General features: G+C 39.8%; 1 protein-coding gene across 5 annotated transcripts in view; it reads left to right on the top strand.

Annotated features, from left to right (window-relative positions):
• The window catches only part of RIPK1 (receptor interacting serine/threonine kinase 1), a 20,934-nt gene extending 3,656 nt beyond the window's left edge, over nucleotides 1-17,278 (top strand). For 3 of the 5 annotated variants that reach the window (NM_001397225.1, NM_001397224.1, XM_046917452.1), the window contains exons 2-12: nucleotides 701-912; nucleotides 2,432-2,585; nucleotides 3,063-3,200; nucleotides 5,282-5,510; nucleotides 6,327-6,476; nucleotides 7,555-7,631; nucleotides 10,595-10,685; nucleotides 12,870-13,418; nucleotides 14,806-14,877; nucleotides 15,495-15,647; nucleotides 16,391-17,278. In NM_001397225.1, the coding sequence (NP_001384154.1) occupies nucleotides 761-912; nucleotides 2,432-2,585; nucleotides 3,063-3,200; nucleotides 5,282-5,510; nucleotides 6,327-6,476; nucleotides 7,555-7,631; nucleotides 10,595-10,685; nucleotides 12,870-13,418; nucleotides 14,806-14,877; nucleotides 15,495-15,647; nucleotides 16,391-16,677 (2,052 nt within the window). In that variant the 5' untranslated portion in view covers nucleotides 701-760 and the 3' untranslated portion in view covers nucleotides 16,678-17,278. The remainder of the gene's footprint in view (nucleotides 1-700; nucleotides 913-2,431; nucleotides 2,586-3,062; nucleotides 3,201-5,281; nucleotides 5,511-6,326; nucleotides 6,477-7,554; nucleotides 7,632-10,594; nucleotides 10,686-12,869; nucleotides 13,419-14,805; nucleotides 14,878-15,494; nucleotides 15,648-16,390) is intronic. The other 2 variants (XM_046917449.1, NM_204402.3) reach the window with 2 other exon arrangements.

The following is a 17,278-nucleotide window of genomic DNA, read 5'->3' as shown; positions in this document are numbered from 1 at the left end:
TCATAATTTCTTCATCTTTTTTTTTTTTTTTCCAAGGGATGGGGACAAGAGAGTGTTGCCTTATCTCCCCACCACAGTCCTTGCCAGTGTTCATCTCCTTAAATTAAGGCAGCTGTGAAGTTGGATTCTCTTTCATCATCCAGAGAAAACTTGCCTTTGTTTTAAGCTTCAAGCAAACTCTTGGAAGCTGAGTTTGCCAAGATGCCTAAGATGTAGCTTAGAGTTATAAGTATCTACACCCCTGGCAGACCCACATTCAAGCAATATAGAAAATAAATTACCTCTCAGAATTGCTGTGCACAACTGCCCTTGGAACTGTGGCCCTTGGTTTTTCAGGTTCTCAGTTTTTGCAAGCGAAGCATGAGGTGCAAGGACAGTACCAGTCCGCTACGTATTATATGGATAAGAACACATAACATTATTATTAACAGTAATTTGCAGCAATCGGGTGAAGAAGCAGTTTAACATCATTTTAATATAACTCTAACGGATTGATAGAACGCATCATTTGTGATCTTAAGGTCTGATCTTATAAGAGAACAACGGAATCTTCAGTTTCACACCGAGGCCCTTTGAAATGCTGCTAGTCCAGAGGAGTTCCAAGAGTATATATGGCAGCGTCCCTCTCCTTACGTAGGGGCTTATTTAGTGGAACAGCTAGAAGCTGAATAATGACACTTTCTTTTCCTCTTTCCTATAGATCCAGAAGCACTAGAGTACTTCATTTTTTTTTTACTGCCAAGCCACAAAGCCTGCAAACATGTCACTGGATGACATCCACATGAGCACAGAGGATTTGCTTGACAAACAACAATTAGATGCTGGAGGATATGGAAAAATTTATTTATGCTTTCACAGGACATATGGATATGTAGTATTAAAAACAGTGTATACAGGACCCCAGCGTACTGAGTAAGTTAAAGATCTGTTCTTTCAGTCTAATGAGTCCTCTAAATTCAATGGAGATAAATCTAAATAAAAGTTTATAATTTTAGATCTTTGAATCCTGGAGATACTGAGGGGAAACACTCTTCATACAGCACTGGCAGCTTTCCTTCAGATTTTCACTTTTCCCTCATTAGCCACCTTTTCTGCAGTTCTAACTCATTACAGTGGAGTTCTCAGGTTTGTAGAATCATAGAATGGCCTGGGTTGAAAAGGACCACAATGATCATCTAAGTTTCAACCCCCCTGCTATGTGCAGGGTCGCCAACCACTAGCCCAGGCTGCCCAGAGCCACATCCAGCCTGGCCTTAAATGCTTCCAGGTTTGTTGTTTTGGTTTGGTTTTGGTTTGTTGTTGGTTTTTGTTTGTTTGGTTGGTTGGTTTTTTTGCAAGGTGTGCGCTGCTGTGAATTGTTAAGTCTCGCACACGTAAGCAAATGCAGGAACTCAGTGGACATGTTATTTTCAAGCTTGCCGGTCAGTTTTCAATATAGTTGTCCCAGCTGTAGGTGTCCGCTAGGAACTAAACAGACACTGTCTGTCAGCAGTATTCCAGCCCTACAGTTATGATACCAAGAATGTAGCTCTCTCTTCTGAGAAGGACCGTGAGCTAAACCCACTGATTTAATTCGGGGACTGAACTAGGTGTTGATTTCAATGGATTCAGGTCACATTCTAGCTCTACTTCCTCAATAGTCCTAACCATCAAAACTCTCTCTTGAGTCATGTACTAGAGAGAGACAAAAATCCACGTTCTTCTAATTTGAGTTAGGATAAATAATTTGAGTCTTTATTTTGCCAGTGCAAAGTGAATTAAGAGATTCTGGTGGTTTGCAAATTGCACTGATGGTTGGGACAAACAGTTAAAATGGACAAGCTTGCCAGCTTTGTTTCTGGTTTTGTTTCTTTCCAGTCTCATTGTCCAGGCTCTTTAAGATCTTTATTCCTTAAAAATCTTGAAACAAAAGTCTTAAGCGACCTTCTAAATGAGCTTAAAGCAAACAAAACAACCACCCTCTCTAGTACTGGAGAGGAACACAGAGGGAGAAAGCAGTTTCCCCTTGAGTCACAGGCTAGGAAAGCATTAGCAAGCAATATAGTCTCAAGCTGTTCTTGCCTCCATTTGCCTGTGACTTAACAGGAGTAATAGTAAAATACCATCCCTTTTTATATTTAAAATCACGGGTACCTTCCTTCTGTAATAGTGAGCTCCTGTCTGTGTACCTGTGGCTATTGGTGGGTTGTACTACGGCCCGGGTGACCAGACTTGGAGTTCACTCATAATCCACAGTAAATGTTATCAGCATCCAGTATGTGGGTGGACTCCTCTCTAATAAATCCACTGTTCCAGTTTAAAACAAACAGAAGAAATGGTTTGTCTTACAGCAGAGGTTGACATTTGGCTATCATTTTCATGATGAATCAACAGTGTTTTCATTGCTGTGTTGTTTCCTGGCCCTCATTCAGAGTAATCGCCTTTTTTGCAGATGTAATGCTTCCCTACTTGAAGAAGGCAGGATTATGCGCAGTCTGCAGCATGACCGTGTGGTAAAACTACTAGGTGTAATTTTGGAAGATGGAAACTACTCACTCGTGATGGAGTATGTGCACCGGGGCAACATGATGAAAGTGCTCCAAAAAGTGAGCAGTGAATTGCTTCATTCCTTGCTGCTCCTTTGGGCTGATGATTGAAAAGGACAGGATGTTACTGCCATCTCTAGAGGATGCAGTCCTTTTGGTTTCTGATTCTCCTTTCTGTGTTAAAGAGCCAGCAGCACCCTGCCTGCTCTAGAGATGGCAGATTGTAAAAGCAGAATACAGCGTTGGCTTTCCTGTGCATCGCAGAGGAACAGACCACAGTTGTAGGTTCAGAGTTAATAGGGTATGTTTGTAGAAATATCTGAAGAACTTTCTTAAAAAGAGTGCTTTTGTAAATATGGGGTGACTCTAAAACTACCGTAATGGAATAATTTAGATTCAGGAAGGACCTTTAGTTCGTTTCATACCCTTTCTTGAGCAGAGGCGCTCATCAGACTGAGAAACAAACTTGGTTAAATACTGTTTCTTATTTGATGGTTGTAATAGCATTCTGTAACAGATGGTTTTCCTCCATTTCAGGTCCCAGTACCTTTGTCAGTGAAAGGGCGTTTCATCCTGGAGATCACAGAAGGAATGCTTTATTTACATGAGCAAGGCTTAGTACACAAAGACCTAAAACCAGAGAACATCCTTGTGGATAAAGACTTCCACATTAAGGTGCGTGTTAGAGTGAAAATGGAGAATGCTGATAATTTGCATCATAGACCACAGTTCATCTGCATTCGGATGGTATTCCTGATTGGTAGATGAACTCTTCTGTGTTTCACTGAGCTATTGCTAAGACAATATTAGCAGTGACCTACACAAGCTCTGCACCTGAGAGTTGCATAATCTTCTCCCCATCTGTGGAAAAAAAAATCACTACAGGTATTAAAAGCTGAACAATATTAGTGAGAATCAGTGAATTATGAAACAGCTAGAAAGAAAAAAGAACAAACTTTAGCACCCATAGTTTGAATCAAAAAATATATCTTAAGGATCATGTCTTTTGTCCTTTATTGCTGTAATTTCTCATCCTGCCTCTAACTCCTTTTTCTTCTTCTCCTTATTATCTTTTCCTCTTTTGTCTCCCTCTTTTTTTCCCCTCAGTCATCATTATTTAAATGACAGCCAGCAGCTACAAAAAAAAAAAAAGCAGCATGAGACTACTTCAAAGAATGATTAATAAACCCATTCCAAAGTCCTTCTATTAACTTCAGAGGGCTTTTGGGTCGAGACGTATGCATATAGAGCCTACCGCTCAATAAACCTGAGTAGAATTTGCAGCACTCCTCATCAATTGTCCTGGTCAAGGTGAGTTACTGAGATAATCAACTCATTACAGTAGGAAACTACTGAATAAAATGTTGTGAAGAAAACTGTCACTTGATTCCTCTCACACATAAATTAATGAGAAATAATTTGACAAGATTAAGATAGTAGCAAGTCATAGCGCAGTATCACAGATCAGACTTAGCAGTTTGACCAGAAGTCTCACATAAAACAGCTGTTGAATGATCTGTCTGCTCAGACGAGTTTAACATTGCCAACGTCTCTAAAGAGTTACAGCTGTTCTAGGAAGCTGAAAATGTAGGAGGATTTTTTATTATATTTTCTTCTGCCATTAGACCTCCTCTCACTTTTAGACCTGAACTTGGAGACCTAGGTCCTCAGCAGGTTTTAACTTACAATTTCTTCCTCTTTGAATATATCTCCTCTAAATTTAGCTGAAAGCTTTAAAAACTAAAGAGGAACAGTAAGCCAGTTAGAGACAGCAGGAGAAGAGTTAAGTGAAGCAATGTGTCACTCCAGCTATATCTGAAGTGACTGGGTTACACAACTGGCTGAGTTTCAGAGCTTCCTGTGGCCAAGTGAGGCGATCCCACTTTCTTCCATTCATCCTCTCCTGTTGAATTCCTGGACCTTGGCCACCCTGCCCCCAGTATAATTTAGGAAGCTAAACCAAGCAGATTCCATTTTGCCTTTCTGGCCACCCTTCTGTCGGGGAGCACTTAGTTCAGCAAGCTGGTTGAGTGCCTTGCACTATATGCCCTGCCAGTGCAGGACCAGAATAAGCCAAGGGAGCACTTGATCTGAGGCTGGGAGAAAAGGAGGGTAAAATGAGTTTGTTCACCACCAGCCATTAGTCTAGCTACGTTGTAAAACAGCACCCTAAGGTTTCAGTAATGTCATGTTGTCCAGTGCACAGTACTCAGATACTCTGGCTTTAACTTCTTTCATGCTGTCCTTTTTCCACGTCTCTTGTAACACACACATTGTATCACTTTAGATCTAAATCCCTCTCCTTTTTTGTAGAAAGGCGTAAGGGGAGTTGAGTTAAATGGATTCTAAATGGAAAGGGGGAGGTGGCGATGTACATGCTCCTCATAGATTATTCCTGAATCTTAGCCTCTGCTTTTGTGGGTCTGTGTTATGCTGTGAGTACAGCAAAGCACATCTCAAACAAGATTATCGTTATGAGCAAAACTGAATGTTTTTTCCCTTGCATCGTACCATTGCTCCACGTGGTCTTAAGCTAATAATGAAAGTTCGACCTAATGCTTTCCAGTTGGCAGTAATATTTTATTTAGGGAGAAAAAAAAAAAAAGATAAAGTATCAAACACTTTCTCCCCTTCCCTTTAGTTACATTTTTGCAGTTTCTATCAGCTACTGTTATAACATGGAGCACGGTATGAATTGCTTCCTTATCTCCTTTTCCTCACAGCATTAGCTCTGACATTTTTATTTATGTTTAAAGATTGCAGATCTTGGTGTTGCTTCCTTTAAGAACTGGAGCCGGCTGACCAAAGAAGAGACCTGCCGACAGAAGAAAATCAAGAGCGCTTGTCAGAACAATGCCGGGACCCTTTTCTATATGGCCCCAGAGCACTTGAATGATGTTAATGTAAAACCTGTGGAGAAATCAGATATTTACAGCTTTGGCATTGTAATCTGGGCAATTTTTGCTAACAAAGAGCCATATGAGAGTAAGTTACTTGGAAAAAGACTAGACTAGATTACAAAATTAAGTTATAAATGCTTAGTGTTTAAAGTTACAAAGTTAAGAATAGTGGATCGTGTTGCCTGTGCCCAAGTAGAGCCCCTGTTTTACCTCTCATGGCCAATTATAGGCATTGGTTGCATCATTCCTCTTAAGTGTAGTCAGGAATATCCCAGTTGCGCTTGAAATACAGGCACAGGCCCAAGCGTGAACATACAGAACATGTGTAAACTTGTACTCGGTGACAGAAATTAGACAAGCCTTGGGCAGGCCAGGACGGAAGCTCTTATGTATGCTGTTTCCTAACACGGCCTAAACGCACCAGCATTTTGCTTTTAACGGGAACGTCCGTGCAGGCACTTACTGTTCCTCAGCTGTGTAATGCTAATTCCTTAACATGCAGACATGTAGAAAAGTGGTTCCATGGTTCCAGACCATGGAATTCCAGAGCAACGTTTATCATTTTGAATGGTTGTTTCGTTCTGCTAACTGACCTAGCACAGAGCATAACTGAGATTCAGGTTCTACAAATCTACATATGTCACCCTTACGTGGCACACATTCTTAAAACCTTCATTAATCTTAAGCCTCTAATCTACAGAAGTTAGGGAACCGGATTCAGATTCACAAATCTCTCAAATTTCTATCTATAACTCAGACATCTTTCTTTGAAATCTTCATTTATATGTCCACAAATATACAGGCTGTTGCTTCAGCTCTTCTTTTTTGGCTACAAAGATGTGACTTTGGGGGGAGAGGAAAACCTGGCATCGGAATCTGATCTGAAATTGTAATTTTTCAGATTGTATAAATGAAGACCATATTTACTTTGGAATCATTCATGGAAACAGACCAGACATAGAAGAAATCATTGAAAAATGTCCAAAGGAAATTATTGACTTAATGAAACAATGCTGGGAGCAGAAGGCAGAGAATCGGCCTACCTTTTCAGGTAAGGTATTACTGGGAGATTATTTTTGTTATGTGTCCATCAATAGTTTGCAGTGCAGCAAACGTGAATTCCTTATTAATTCTCAATTAGGAAATAGAGTGACCAACTCAGATGCCCAGTAGAGCCTGTTCTCTGTGCACTGACTAAAGATAGCATCTTGTCCAACATTTATAGCTTTGAGAAAGATTAGTGACTGGATGGATGTAAGACACTTCGTACACGCTGTCATTTTTTTCAACATTGTATGATCTTCCTTCTAAAGCTTTCCAAACAGCCGGTATGAAGGGACATAGTACATCTTGGGTACAACCAACATAGTATCCTATCAAAAACTGCATCAAAAGCTGATTAGCCTTCCATTAGCAACGCAACAGTTTGTTACCGATCATCCTTTTATATGGTCAGAATCCAAAACAACTGATGTTAGTAAAAGCCTGGATTGACAGAAGGTGGGGGGGTGGAAATAAGAACGGTCATCAAATATACAACATACATAAGCCAGTATTCCTCATTTCCCTTTGCCTTTTCTCTCTGTCACAATAGCAGTCCCAAAAAAGAAAACCTTCATGTTATAGGAAGTAGGGAGTTTTGATTTATGCAGAGGCACCTAGAGCTTCATATGCTGCAGAATCAATATTCATTGGAAGCATACAGACATGGAGAAACAAATCTGCTATTTCTGTATTTAACCTGCAATGTTTGTAGATTCTTCGAGTAATTCCATCTTTAGTAGAAGTAGGGTAGCTGTTTATTCAATACCTGAATGCAGTTAAATGCATCTTACTTATTTTGGCAGCCAAGGGAAGGTACTTCAGCCACGGATCACTTTCCTCATAAAAAGCAATAAGACGACCAAGAAAATCCATAGAAATAATCTTGTTCTTTTTAACTACACTGAGGCTAAACAAGTTGTGTGAATGTAGATTCCAAACGTGTGTTTAATTTTCCCATTACTGTTTCTGACTTGATATAAAATCTTGATTGAATCCTTGTGCATCAAGGTTGTTAACAGCGTAAACTACTGATTTGCTACTGAAAACCATCTCCATCTAGTTCTCTTTTTTTTTTTTTTTTGCAGAAATTAGTGAAAACTACACGCCCTTTTACTACCAAAATCTAGAAAAAAATATTGAAGACGATCTGAAGAAGATAGAAGTGAGTAATTTCTTCAGTATTATTTCCTAAGTATTAAAGTGTCAGCTTCCCAACAATGCCATGCCACATCCCCAGTTACTGCCAGATTCTGCCCAACTCTGATCATGCCTGACCAACCTGATTTCCTTCAGTGTAAAAATGGATGGGTTTGTGAATGAGGGGAGAACAGTGTATGATATTTACCTCAACTTCAGGAGGATTTTCAGTGCTGTCTCCCAAAATATTCCTGCGTCCAGGTTCAGATGTTACCATCTGGATGGGTAGAGAGCCAGACGGGTTAAAAACAGATTGGATGGTCTTAGAGGGCAGTGGTTAATGGGCCCTATTTCACCTGGAGAACAGGAACAATTGGAGTAATGCAGGGATCTACTATACTGGGACATGCCCCGATTTACACCTTGATCAGTGACCAAAGGAGTGATGGAGTATGATCTCATAAGGCGTGCAGATGACAAACTATGGGGATGAATAAGTTCCATCACGGTCAAGGGTGCCCACAGCAGGCTGGAAGAACGGGATTCCTGTAATGAATGACTATGATAACACAGTACTTCAGAAAAGCTTCTATCAAGTCCAGAATATCTCATTCACATAATAAAATATTATTCCCAGAGATTCAGAATTGTCAGAATATGATTTAAAGTATAAAAAACTCTGAATTCATGTGAGGTTGCTTTTTTTTTTTTTTTAATGCCTGTAAATTCCCAGCCTGCTTGAGAGGAGGAGCTACACAACTGCAGTAACAATAGTTCCCATTTTTATTTGAAATCAGTTATTTTTTCCTTAGCGCGTAAGTTGGTTTCTCTTCCTTTTCTGACTTGAGGTTTAGGTTTACAGCTTACGATGCAAAGAATGATTTCTGAACTGAAAACTTATAAGAGAATGAGAACGTCTTGAGTATTGGCTGATGATAGAATCTCTTTGTAGTAAGTTTTATTAATTTATTCATTTGCTGTGACAGCTATCAGTGAGAACTCCAAGAATGAGGGTTTAGTCTTTGCAGTAAGGCGAGCCTCAGAAAGCATATCTCCAGTTCTTTTAACTAAGCAAAACAAGAACCTCTGGGAAACCATTCATTTATAGTTTTCTCTAAAGCGCTTCCTCCTGTCACCAAGCCTTGTGGAATCGAAAGTTTCTGGTTTACAAAACCAACCCCCTGCTCAACGAGGAACACCTAGAGCAGGCTGCCCAGAATCACATTCAGGCAGCTTTTGTGCATCTCCAAGCACTCCGAGAGTCCATCTGAGCATACCCTGCCACTGCTTGGTCACCCATATAGTTAAAAAATATAAAAATTTTTAAAAAGGAAAAAAAAAAACCACACCACCACTTTCTGACATTCAGACAGAACCTCCTGTGGTGCCATTTGTTCCCACCACCTCTTGTCCTGTCACTGAGTGCCACTGAAAAGATTCTGTCTTCTTTACACCATGCTGTCAGATACTTGTACACACTGACATGATTTCCTCTGATCGTCCTCATCTCCATACTAAACAGTCCCAGCTCTCTCAGCCTCTCTCTCACAAGAAAGATGTTCCAGTCCATTAGTCATCTTATCTGGACCCTCTCTGTTGGCTCTCGTACTGCAGGGGCTCAGAACTGAACAAAGCACTCCAGGTGTGGCCTCACCAATCCTGAGTAGAGGGGAGGGATCACCTCCCTTGACCTACTGACAAGAGTCCTCACAATGCACCAGGACAACATCAGCCTTCTTCACTGCAAGGGTGTACTGCTAGTTCACGTTCAATTTGGCATCCACTGTGACTCCCAGATCCTTTTCTGCAGAGCTGCCTTCTAGCCAGTCAGCCCCCAGTACATATTGGTGCATGGAGATATTCCTCCTCAGGTGCAGAACTTAGCATTCCCCTCTATTGACCTTTGTGAGGTTCCTGTCAGCTTATTTCTCCACCGTATTCATGTCTTTCTGGTTCATTAATGGAGATGTTGAATAGATTGGACTCAGTGATGACCCATGGGGCACACTGATAGTTACCAGCCTCCAACTAGACTTCTAACTACTGATCACTACCCTCTGGGTCCAGTTATTCAACTAGTTTTCAAGTCACTGTATGCTTATCTAGCTCGCAGTTCATCAGCTTCTTTGTGTGGATCTTAGGGGAGACATTAATTATGAAATGTATCACTATTCAGTTTCTCAAGTAAAATCTGAGAACCTATAGTTATGAAATTTAGAATGTCATCTTTTGCTTTGGGAAGAAAACAGATAAAAGGGAAGAGATCAGCAGTTGTTGATTTTTAATCTGTGAAAGTACTTCTTGGGTTTAATTTAAAATTATTTCACAAGGAAAAAGCACTGAGGGAAACGGAAAAATTATTTTTCCATTAAAAAAAAAAAGTTGACAGTAGAACAAGAATGGATTTTCCCTTCACTACCAAAATGAATATGAGGATGTAGAGAAGGAAAATTTTACTGCACCTGTATGAAGTCTGAACTCCTCGTTCCTGATATTCTGTAAAAGTCAGTGTGCCCATACCAAAAGTAGCTGACCGCCCTCACCTCCTTCCTGTAGGCAAATAGACCTACTATACATAGATCCATAAAACAGGATGCATATTCACTACCTTTCCCTCAGCAGCACGCTCTGAAATTGCTTGCAGAAAGTCCAGTTATCATGCTCAAGACAATTTAAAACCACCCTGTACAGATTAAGCTTATACTCATTTAGGTAAAGGGTGTTCTCTTGCCAGCTCAGTACTACATACTACAGTCACATTACAGTTCTTCCTCCTTTCACTGAAGATAAGATTTTGCCCATCTGTAGCAAAGCAGTGGCTATTTTCTGCAAGACTCTGCCCTCTGAAAGAGGATCTCTTCCAACAGGTTAATGGAATCTGTTCACCCAGGTGACTTCACTGTGATGATGCATTTCCTATTCTACAGGTGCTTCCTTTTGTTAAACTTCTGCCTATAACTTGATCATACGTTCTTTTCTTACATGTAGGAAACGTGGCCCGAGTCAGAAGAATTGCTGCAGAGGATGAAATCCCTTCAAATAGATGCTGTAGGAGTGGATACCAGTAATGGCCAAATAGGTAAGTGTTCCAAGTCGCTTAACCAGCACATCATCATGACATGTATTCTGCTAAAGATAAAGCTGCCCCGTGTACAAAGCAAGTAATGTTACCATTAAGTAGCTATGGAGAGACTCAATTATTCAGTACTTCACAGAGAATTTTAATCACTGAAAAAACTAAATTTGGTCCCAAGCTCACAAAATATTTCCAGCATCTACGGGTCAAACCCATTTTATTTCAGTCTTGCACTTTCCTCCTCCATGCCAACAACTTTTTCTACATTCGGTTTTTCAGTGGTCAATTTGATAATTGCTTTACATAGTTGATACTCCTTCCCATCCTTTTGGTCATGCCAACAAACTTAATGCTTGTCCTGTCAGCTTCAGTTCCACAAACGTTCCTTTTTCCCCCACTCCAGCCTTTGTTACAGATGATTTGAGTACAACCAGGACACATAATTATTAATTAAAAAACAACACACCACAGTATTTTGTGATCCTTGCTGTCTATACAGTCTACCAGAGGAGCACTAATAGATGAGTCTTCTCTCCTTTCTCTCATATTTTAAATCTTGGGTGAGTTGCATGTCTTATGGAGCTGTCACACTAATAATAATACATTATGATGTAGTTAGTCTTGTAGTAGCATGGCTGGAATTGTTTTTACCAAAGTATCTTAACAGCAGAGGAAATGAGATCCTATTTCCAACACAAACAACAATCTAAAATTCAGTAGAAATCAAATCCTGCTAACTTTGCCCACACCATTGTAAAGATTGTATTAAACAAGTAACTTGGAACTATAGCAGGCAACTGATAAACCTTCACCAAAGCTACGTTTACCATAACAGTTCTTTAGTAGAACTATTGGACTTAGTACAGCAGGCCTAGTGCTGTATTTTTAAATTAGTATAGTTACATTTCCCTGGCAAAAATAGTAACTTAAGACTAGAGATCACAGATGCTTTTGTGCTTTTAAGGATAAAAGGCTTTATTGTGAAACTAGGCTGCAGAAAGATACAATCTTACATCCTGACAAATTCCGGTCGGTCGGTTGATTGGTTGGTTCAATCTCCCCACCCTAGCTCCAGTCAATGGGCATTACTCAGACACTGTTAGCAAAAGATATCCTGTGGGACCCTGCTCATACATCTCAAGCTGGCCCTGAAGAACACATGCCGTACAATTATGTGAATACTAAATTTCTCTAGCTGTGAGTTTTGATGAGGTTGCTTCTGTGTTAGCTTATTCCTCCCACGCTCCTTCCAGCAGCAGTAGCAACAGAAATAGATCAAGTCAAACTGAATGCATACTAACATACAGGCATCAAAAGGAACTGTGGAAAATGACAACAAAAAATGCACTGACGTTATCCAAGCTAATTAAAAGCATATAAACTTCATTCCAAGTTTACAGTGACCTATGCAAGCCCATGCTTTAGACAACACGCAACATTTCCTAGACACCTGTGAAGCTTTCAGAACAGTAGTCCTGCCTGTAAAAAACACAAGTAGTAACAAGCAGAATTTTACATTCTTGTTTAGTCTAGGAATGTTGCAGCATGATCTAGATCATAATTCAGTCTAATTTGGGACTGAAAGAGAGCTTCCTTTGATGGAGAGAATTAGCTTCAAAGATGACAGACTGTTCTATCTGGTAGGTGTTGCTTGTAAAAAAGTATTCTTTGAGACAATGAAGAATAAACCAGACAAAATAAAAAGGATTAATCCTGAAATATCCAGACATGATTTCTGTGTACTCTTTTGCAGATATTACTTTAGTGACAGATTATTTCTGTTGCATTAAGTAACACCAATTACAGCGAGTTCTATTTTCCGTCATGTTATACTCTGGTCTAACACTGATTAAACACCAGTTGATGCAGTCAAGACTCAATAGTAAATCAGACCCTACAAATGCTGGTGGGAACCTATTGTTTCAGTGACTAAGGACCTGATGTCAGTATAAGCAGACTACACAATGAGTTCAGACACCACTTTCCTAGACATACTTTTGTGATACTTCCCAGAAAGGGAAGTATCACAAAAAACAGTTTGTGCTGGAAGTGATGTTACACTTTCATCTTTTCCAAGTTACCATAATATTAAAAAAAAATAAAAATAAAAATAAAGATCTAATGTCACCACCAGTTATATACTTGCAATAGAATCTATTTCAAATACTTGATTTTTCTCTCTTTCAGATCAACCTAATTCTCTACACAGCTCTCAGGGTCAGATTAACGAAGCCTTGTTTGCTGCCTGCCCCGAGAACCAGCCTGTTGAGAGCTGTGAGACTTCATTTACGTCCCCTGACAATCTAGAAAGAAAACTTGAACGTGAATATGACTACCACGCATTTGGCAGCCGGATGGATAAACCAGTAGTTCCACCATACACCCCTGAAATGAGAGAGAGAGAAAGGAAACAAAAAGTTTCCCATGATCCATTTGCGAAGCTGCCTTCTGTTCCTCACTGGAGTGAACTGTATCACAAAGCTGAAAATATAGGATCAAACACTAATCCTTGGTTTTGGCCAAAACAAGCTGCAATACCTACGCAGGGAAATTTAGATAATTTTTATGGGCCAAACATTAGCAGTCTCCTAACAGGAAACACGGAAGATCTCTACGATCCATCTTCAACCAGCGCCATTAGCCTAAGCAAAACTCCCGTGCCGGAATCTCGCCCAAACCTGGCAGCACAGAGCAGCGCAAGCCAGCAACAAAAGAATGCAGCAGACACGGATACAGGTGAGGTTCCTCCTCCTTCCTAACTCTTGAGTTTCTGAAAATGTTTGTTCCTCTAAAAACAAAGCGGCCTTAATAATAGCAGACAGTGGATAATACCGCAGCAGCTAACAAAACCAAGAGCTGTTACTAATCACACTTGGAAAGCTAAGGAGTATTTTTGACTCACAGAATGTAACATTCACACCACAGGTTGTGTGTGCAAAAATGCAACTTTTCTCAAGTATGCGCAGCATTTCACAAAATAGATACTTAAGCTTGATTTGCAGCAAGTTAAGAGAGTTCAGGGAGCTAACAAGGAGCTAAAGCTCTTAACTGGCTTCTCCAGAGAAAACTGCTCAGTGCTAACAGAGATTCTCTTACTGTTTGCTAGTGAACTGTGGAATAGAAAGGTACGGAGAAAACAAAGAGAACCGTGAATGTCAGTAACCAGCAGCAGTTAGGATACAACTTCCAGGAACTACAGGAAGTATGGTACACATTAGTCTTCTCCTACTAGTTATGGGAGATTTTTAGGGTGGCATTCTTTTCTAGATCTTCTCAGGAAAAAGAATAATAATAAAATGAGGACATGCAGCTGCTTACAGGCAGAATGCCACAAAGGTGTTATTCTGTTAAATTATTTATGCGGAAGCTGTGACTGTTTGTGAGTTTACGCACTGAAATGAGTCGGAGAGCTGTCGTGTCAGAAGGCAGGAATTAGAACTGTCAGTATCACTATTATAAAGAGATCAAAAAAATAAAGGCGGTTATTGTAGGGATGCAACATACAATATCAGGGCAGGTATCAGACAGATGCAGAAGACCCGCACTGCAGTTCTTCCATTGTCTTATTTGGTGACCGTAGCCCAGTCACTCTTACTGCCCCATCAGGAGCTGTTAGAGCTCATCTGAGCACATCCAAATCAATTACTACGTCAGACAGGAAGTTACATCTCTGCAGGACATTACTGCTACCAACAGAAGATGCATTGGCATCCCATGCTTTTGCTACAGCTGGTCACAACTAACATGCTAACAAACAGCAATCGGTCTCAGCAGTAAACCGTAGCACTGTGCTTGGCAGCCTTCTTGGTTTGGAATTCTCAAATTTGAATACGTGACTACACTGTGATCCCGCACTGCTATCTGCTAGCCAGGTGTTCGTACACCCATGTGGAATCCTATTGATCTCACTGGGATCCGAGGACCATGAAGGCTATTGGTCCATAAGCAAAACCATGGTCAGGGTAACTGCTTTAGAGTTATTCAAGGAGATAAAGTCCTGTGAATTAAAAAGCTTCTTGTTTTGTATTTAAGAGCGCTATGTGCACTGTACAAATAACTGCAGTATTTGTAGGGTTCTTTTTTTTAATTTCCATAATACTTCTAGCATTTCCCCTCTGTTTAGGTATCAAGGTTTCTGCCTCTTTCACAAGGGGAACATTCACATATTATCCTCGTGCACCTCCAATAACCAGAGGTAAATGCTGTAGCCTTTATCTGTCTTGGTAGCCAACAGTATATGCATTGCATCACAATCAGTGAGGAAAAAAGCTTCAGCATCTCCAAATTATTCATGTAATTGCTTTGTATCTTTAACTATAGCAGAAGTTAGCCATTTTACTATGCAAAATCTAATTTCTGTCTCTACAATTACGTGCATACGCATTTATATTTGCTTGATCAAGGATATCATCGTCTTTAATGTAAAACAAAAGGATCACGCTGATCAGCCTTCCTTGGAGCACAGGTCTCTAGAGTTCAGCTACCTCAAAACCCCTGGAGTTCTGTCCTGTCCTTTGTCTAGGGCATTTTTGATGGGATACAGTAAGACTGGCTTTCAGTAAAGCACAGCTGTGTCACACTACATGAAAATGCGTTTGTGATCGCCAGTGCATTGCAGGGGAGTTTGACTGGATGACTTTTAAGGGTCCCTTCCAGCTCAAACAATTCTATGATTTCTATATTAAATACAATACAAGAATTTAATCACTCCCTTGATTATCAAAACCTTCATCCTCACCCTCCGTACAATACTTCTTCAATTTCTTATTTATATGCAGATGTTTATAAAACTGTATTAATTTCCTTATACAGAAGACTCAATCATGTACAACATAACTAACAGCTCTGGAATTCAAATTGGATCCCACAATCACATGAAGATTGAAGAGCAGAATCAACACATCAGCACTTCTTCTGTTGCTAAAGACGCATCTTACTCATACTACGAATCAACGGGTATATTTGGTAAGATATATCTCCCTAGCTTCGGTGTATTATCCTCATGTAGTTATTTCTGAGAATCATTAGGTTTGGACTATGTGAGAACAGTACAACTTAGTCCCTCCGTGACTCCTTTTCTACACAGTAGCACAGTACTTGAAAATATTTAAAGACTTGTGCCAATATTGTACTGTAACACTGTGTGCCTTATTTGTCTTGTAGTTTCATGAAACACCAGGTGCAAGTATAGATGTAGAGGAATAGCAATGCTAAAACTGATAGAAGTGAGGCTGGGACTGATGGCTCTCACCTGACATAAATATTCCATTAGGGTAGAATTTGGAAGATTTTTAAATTTATTTATTTAACTGGTCAGTATTGGCTTAAGCTACCCTTTTATTCCTAAGTAAACAAAGTAGCAGAGTCCCAGAATATAAAAGACATCACATATAAACATCAGTCAGCTGTAGGAGGACTTTAGGAAAGAGCTTCTGAATTTTGCAGGTGTATGAATAGCAAACTAAGGTAGACTCAGAAAAAAAAAGCAAGTCCACCAACTGACTTGTGAACACGTGTTCCGACTGAGTTTCTTTTGAGGTATTAATTAGGTAATGTTGCCTCCACTTTTGATCCTGTCACTGAAGTTCTACCTCAAAATATTGCAAATACTTTGGAAAGGACGACTGACATAGCATGGGGTTATTTAACATAGAAGGAATGTTAAATAATGCTATTTACTTATACTTTTTTTTTTCCTTCTTCTTCAGACAATAATACTGTCTTGACTAAGAAACAGCTGAGTCTAGTGAGAGAAAACTTAGGTAAACAGTGGAAGCACTGTGCCCGTGAACTAGGCTTCAGCAACTCCGTAATTGAAGAAATTGATCACGACTACGAACGAGATGGACTAAAAGAAAAAGTTCACCAAATGCTGCATAAGTGGATAATGGGGCAAGGCTCCAAAGGTGCTACAGTTGGAAAAATTGCCAAAGCCCTCTTTGGCTGCCGAAAACTGGATCTCCTTACCAGCTTGATGCAAATGAGCGAGGAATAAATTGACTGAAACTGGAGAGGGGGGGAACGCAAAAGACCTTCCAATAACAAATAATTCTGAACAGACTTTCTGGAGCTTTTTGCACACTTTTCCTCTTTGGAATGGATTTTTCTGCCAAGCAGTTTTCAGTGAATACCTCCAGCAACTCAAAAAGTTTCTGTCAAGATCATGAGGTCTTCCAGATGTTAAAATTCAGTATTTTCCTTCTGGGAGGGAAAATCAGAAACAAAGATTTTTCCAAACATTAGACAAAGGCATTAATGATACCGATTCAAGATAAGTTATACAAAATTCCTGGTCTATCTTTAAAAGTGATGAACTAAACTCTTCTTTGGTTCTGAGCAGAAAGTACGTCATTTCAGCAGTACTAATGGATCAGTACAAATATGAAAGACTGGCTCACTGTTTGAAAGACTTGGACAGAAAGCAAAATCAACCCTTAAATTTTGCCAATACTTATAAGGCTACTACTATCCCAGACTGCTCTAAGTTAACGTGCTACTATTTTTAAATCTTTTTATATGTTCATTATATATCTCGAACTATGCTGAATACAAGTTTGAATAAAAGCGAGAATGATTTTCTTCTCTTGGTTGAAAAA

The sequence above is a fragment of the Gallus gallus genome, chromosome 2 (assembly GCF_016699485.2).
Source record: "Gallus gallus isolate bGalGal1 chromosome 2, bGalGal1.mat.broiler.GRCg7b, whole genome shotgun sequence".
In the NCBI taxonomy this organism is placed as follows: domain Eukaryota; kingdom Metazoa; phylum Chordata; class Aves; order Galliformes; family Phasianidae; genus Gallus; species Gallus gallus.
Note: the sequence above shows the minus strand (reverse complement) of the source record. Positions and strands in the feature narration are given on the sequence as shown.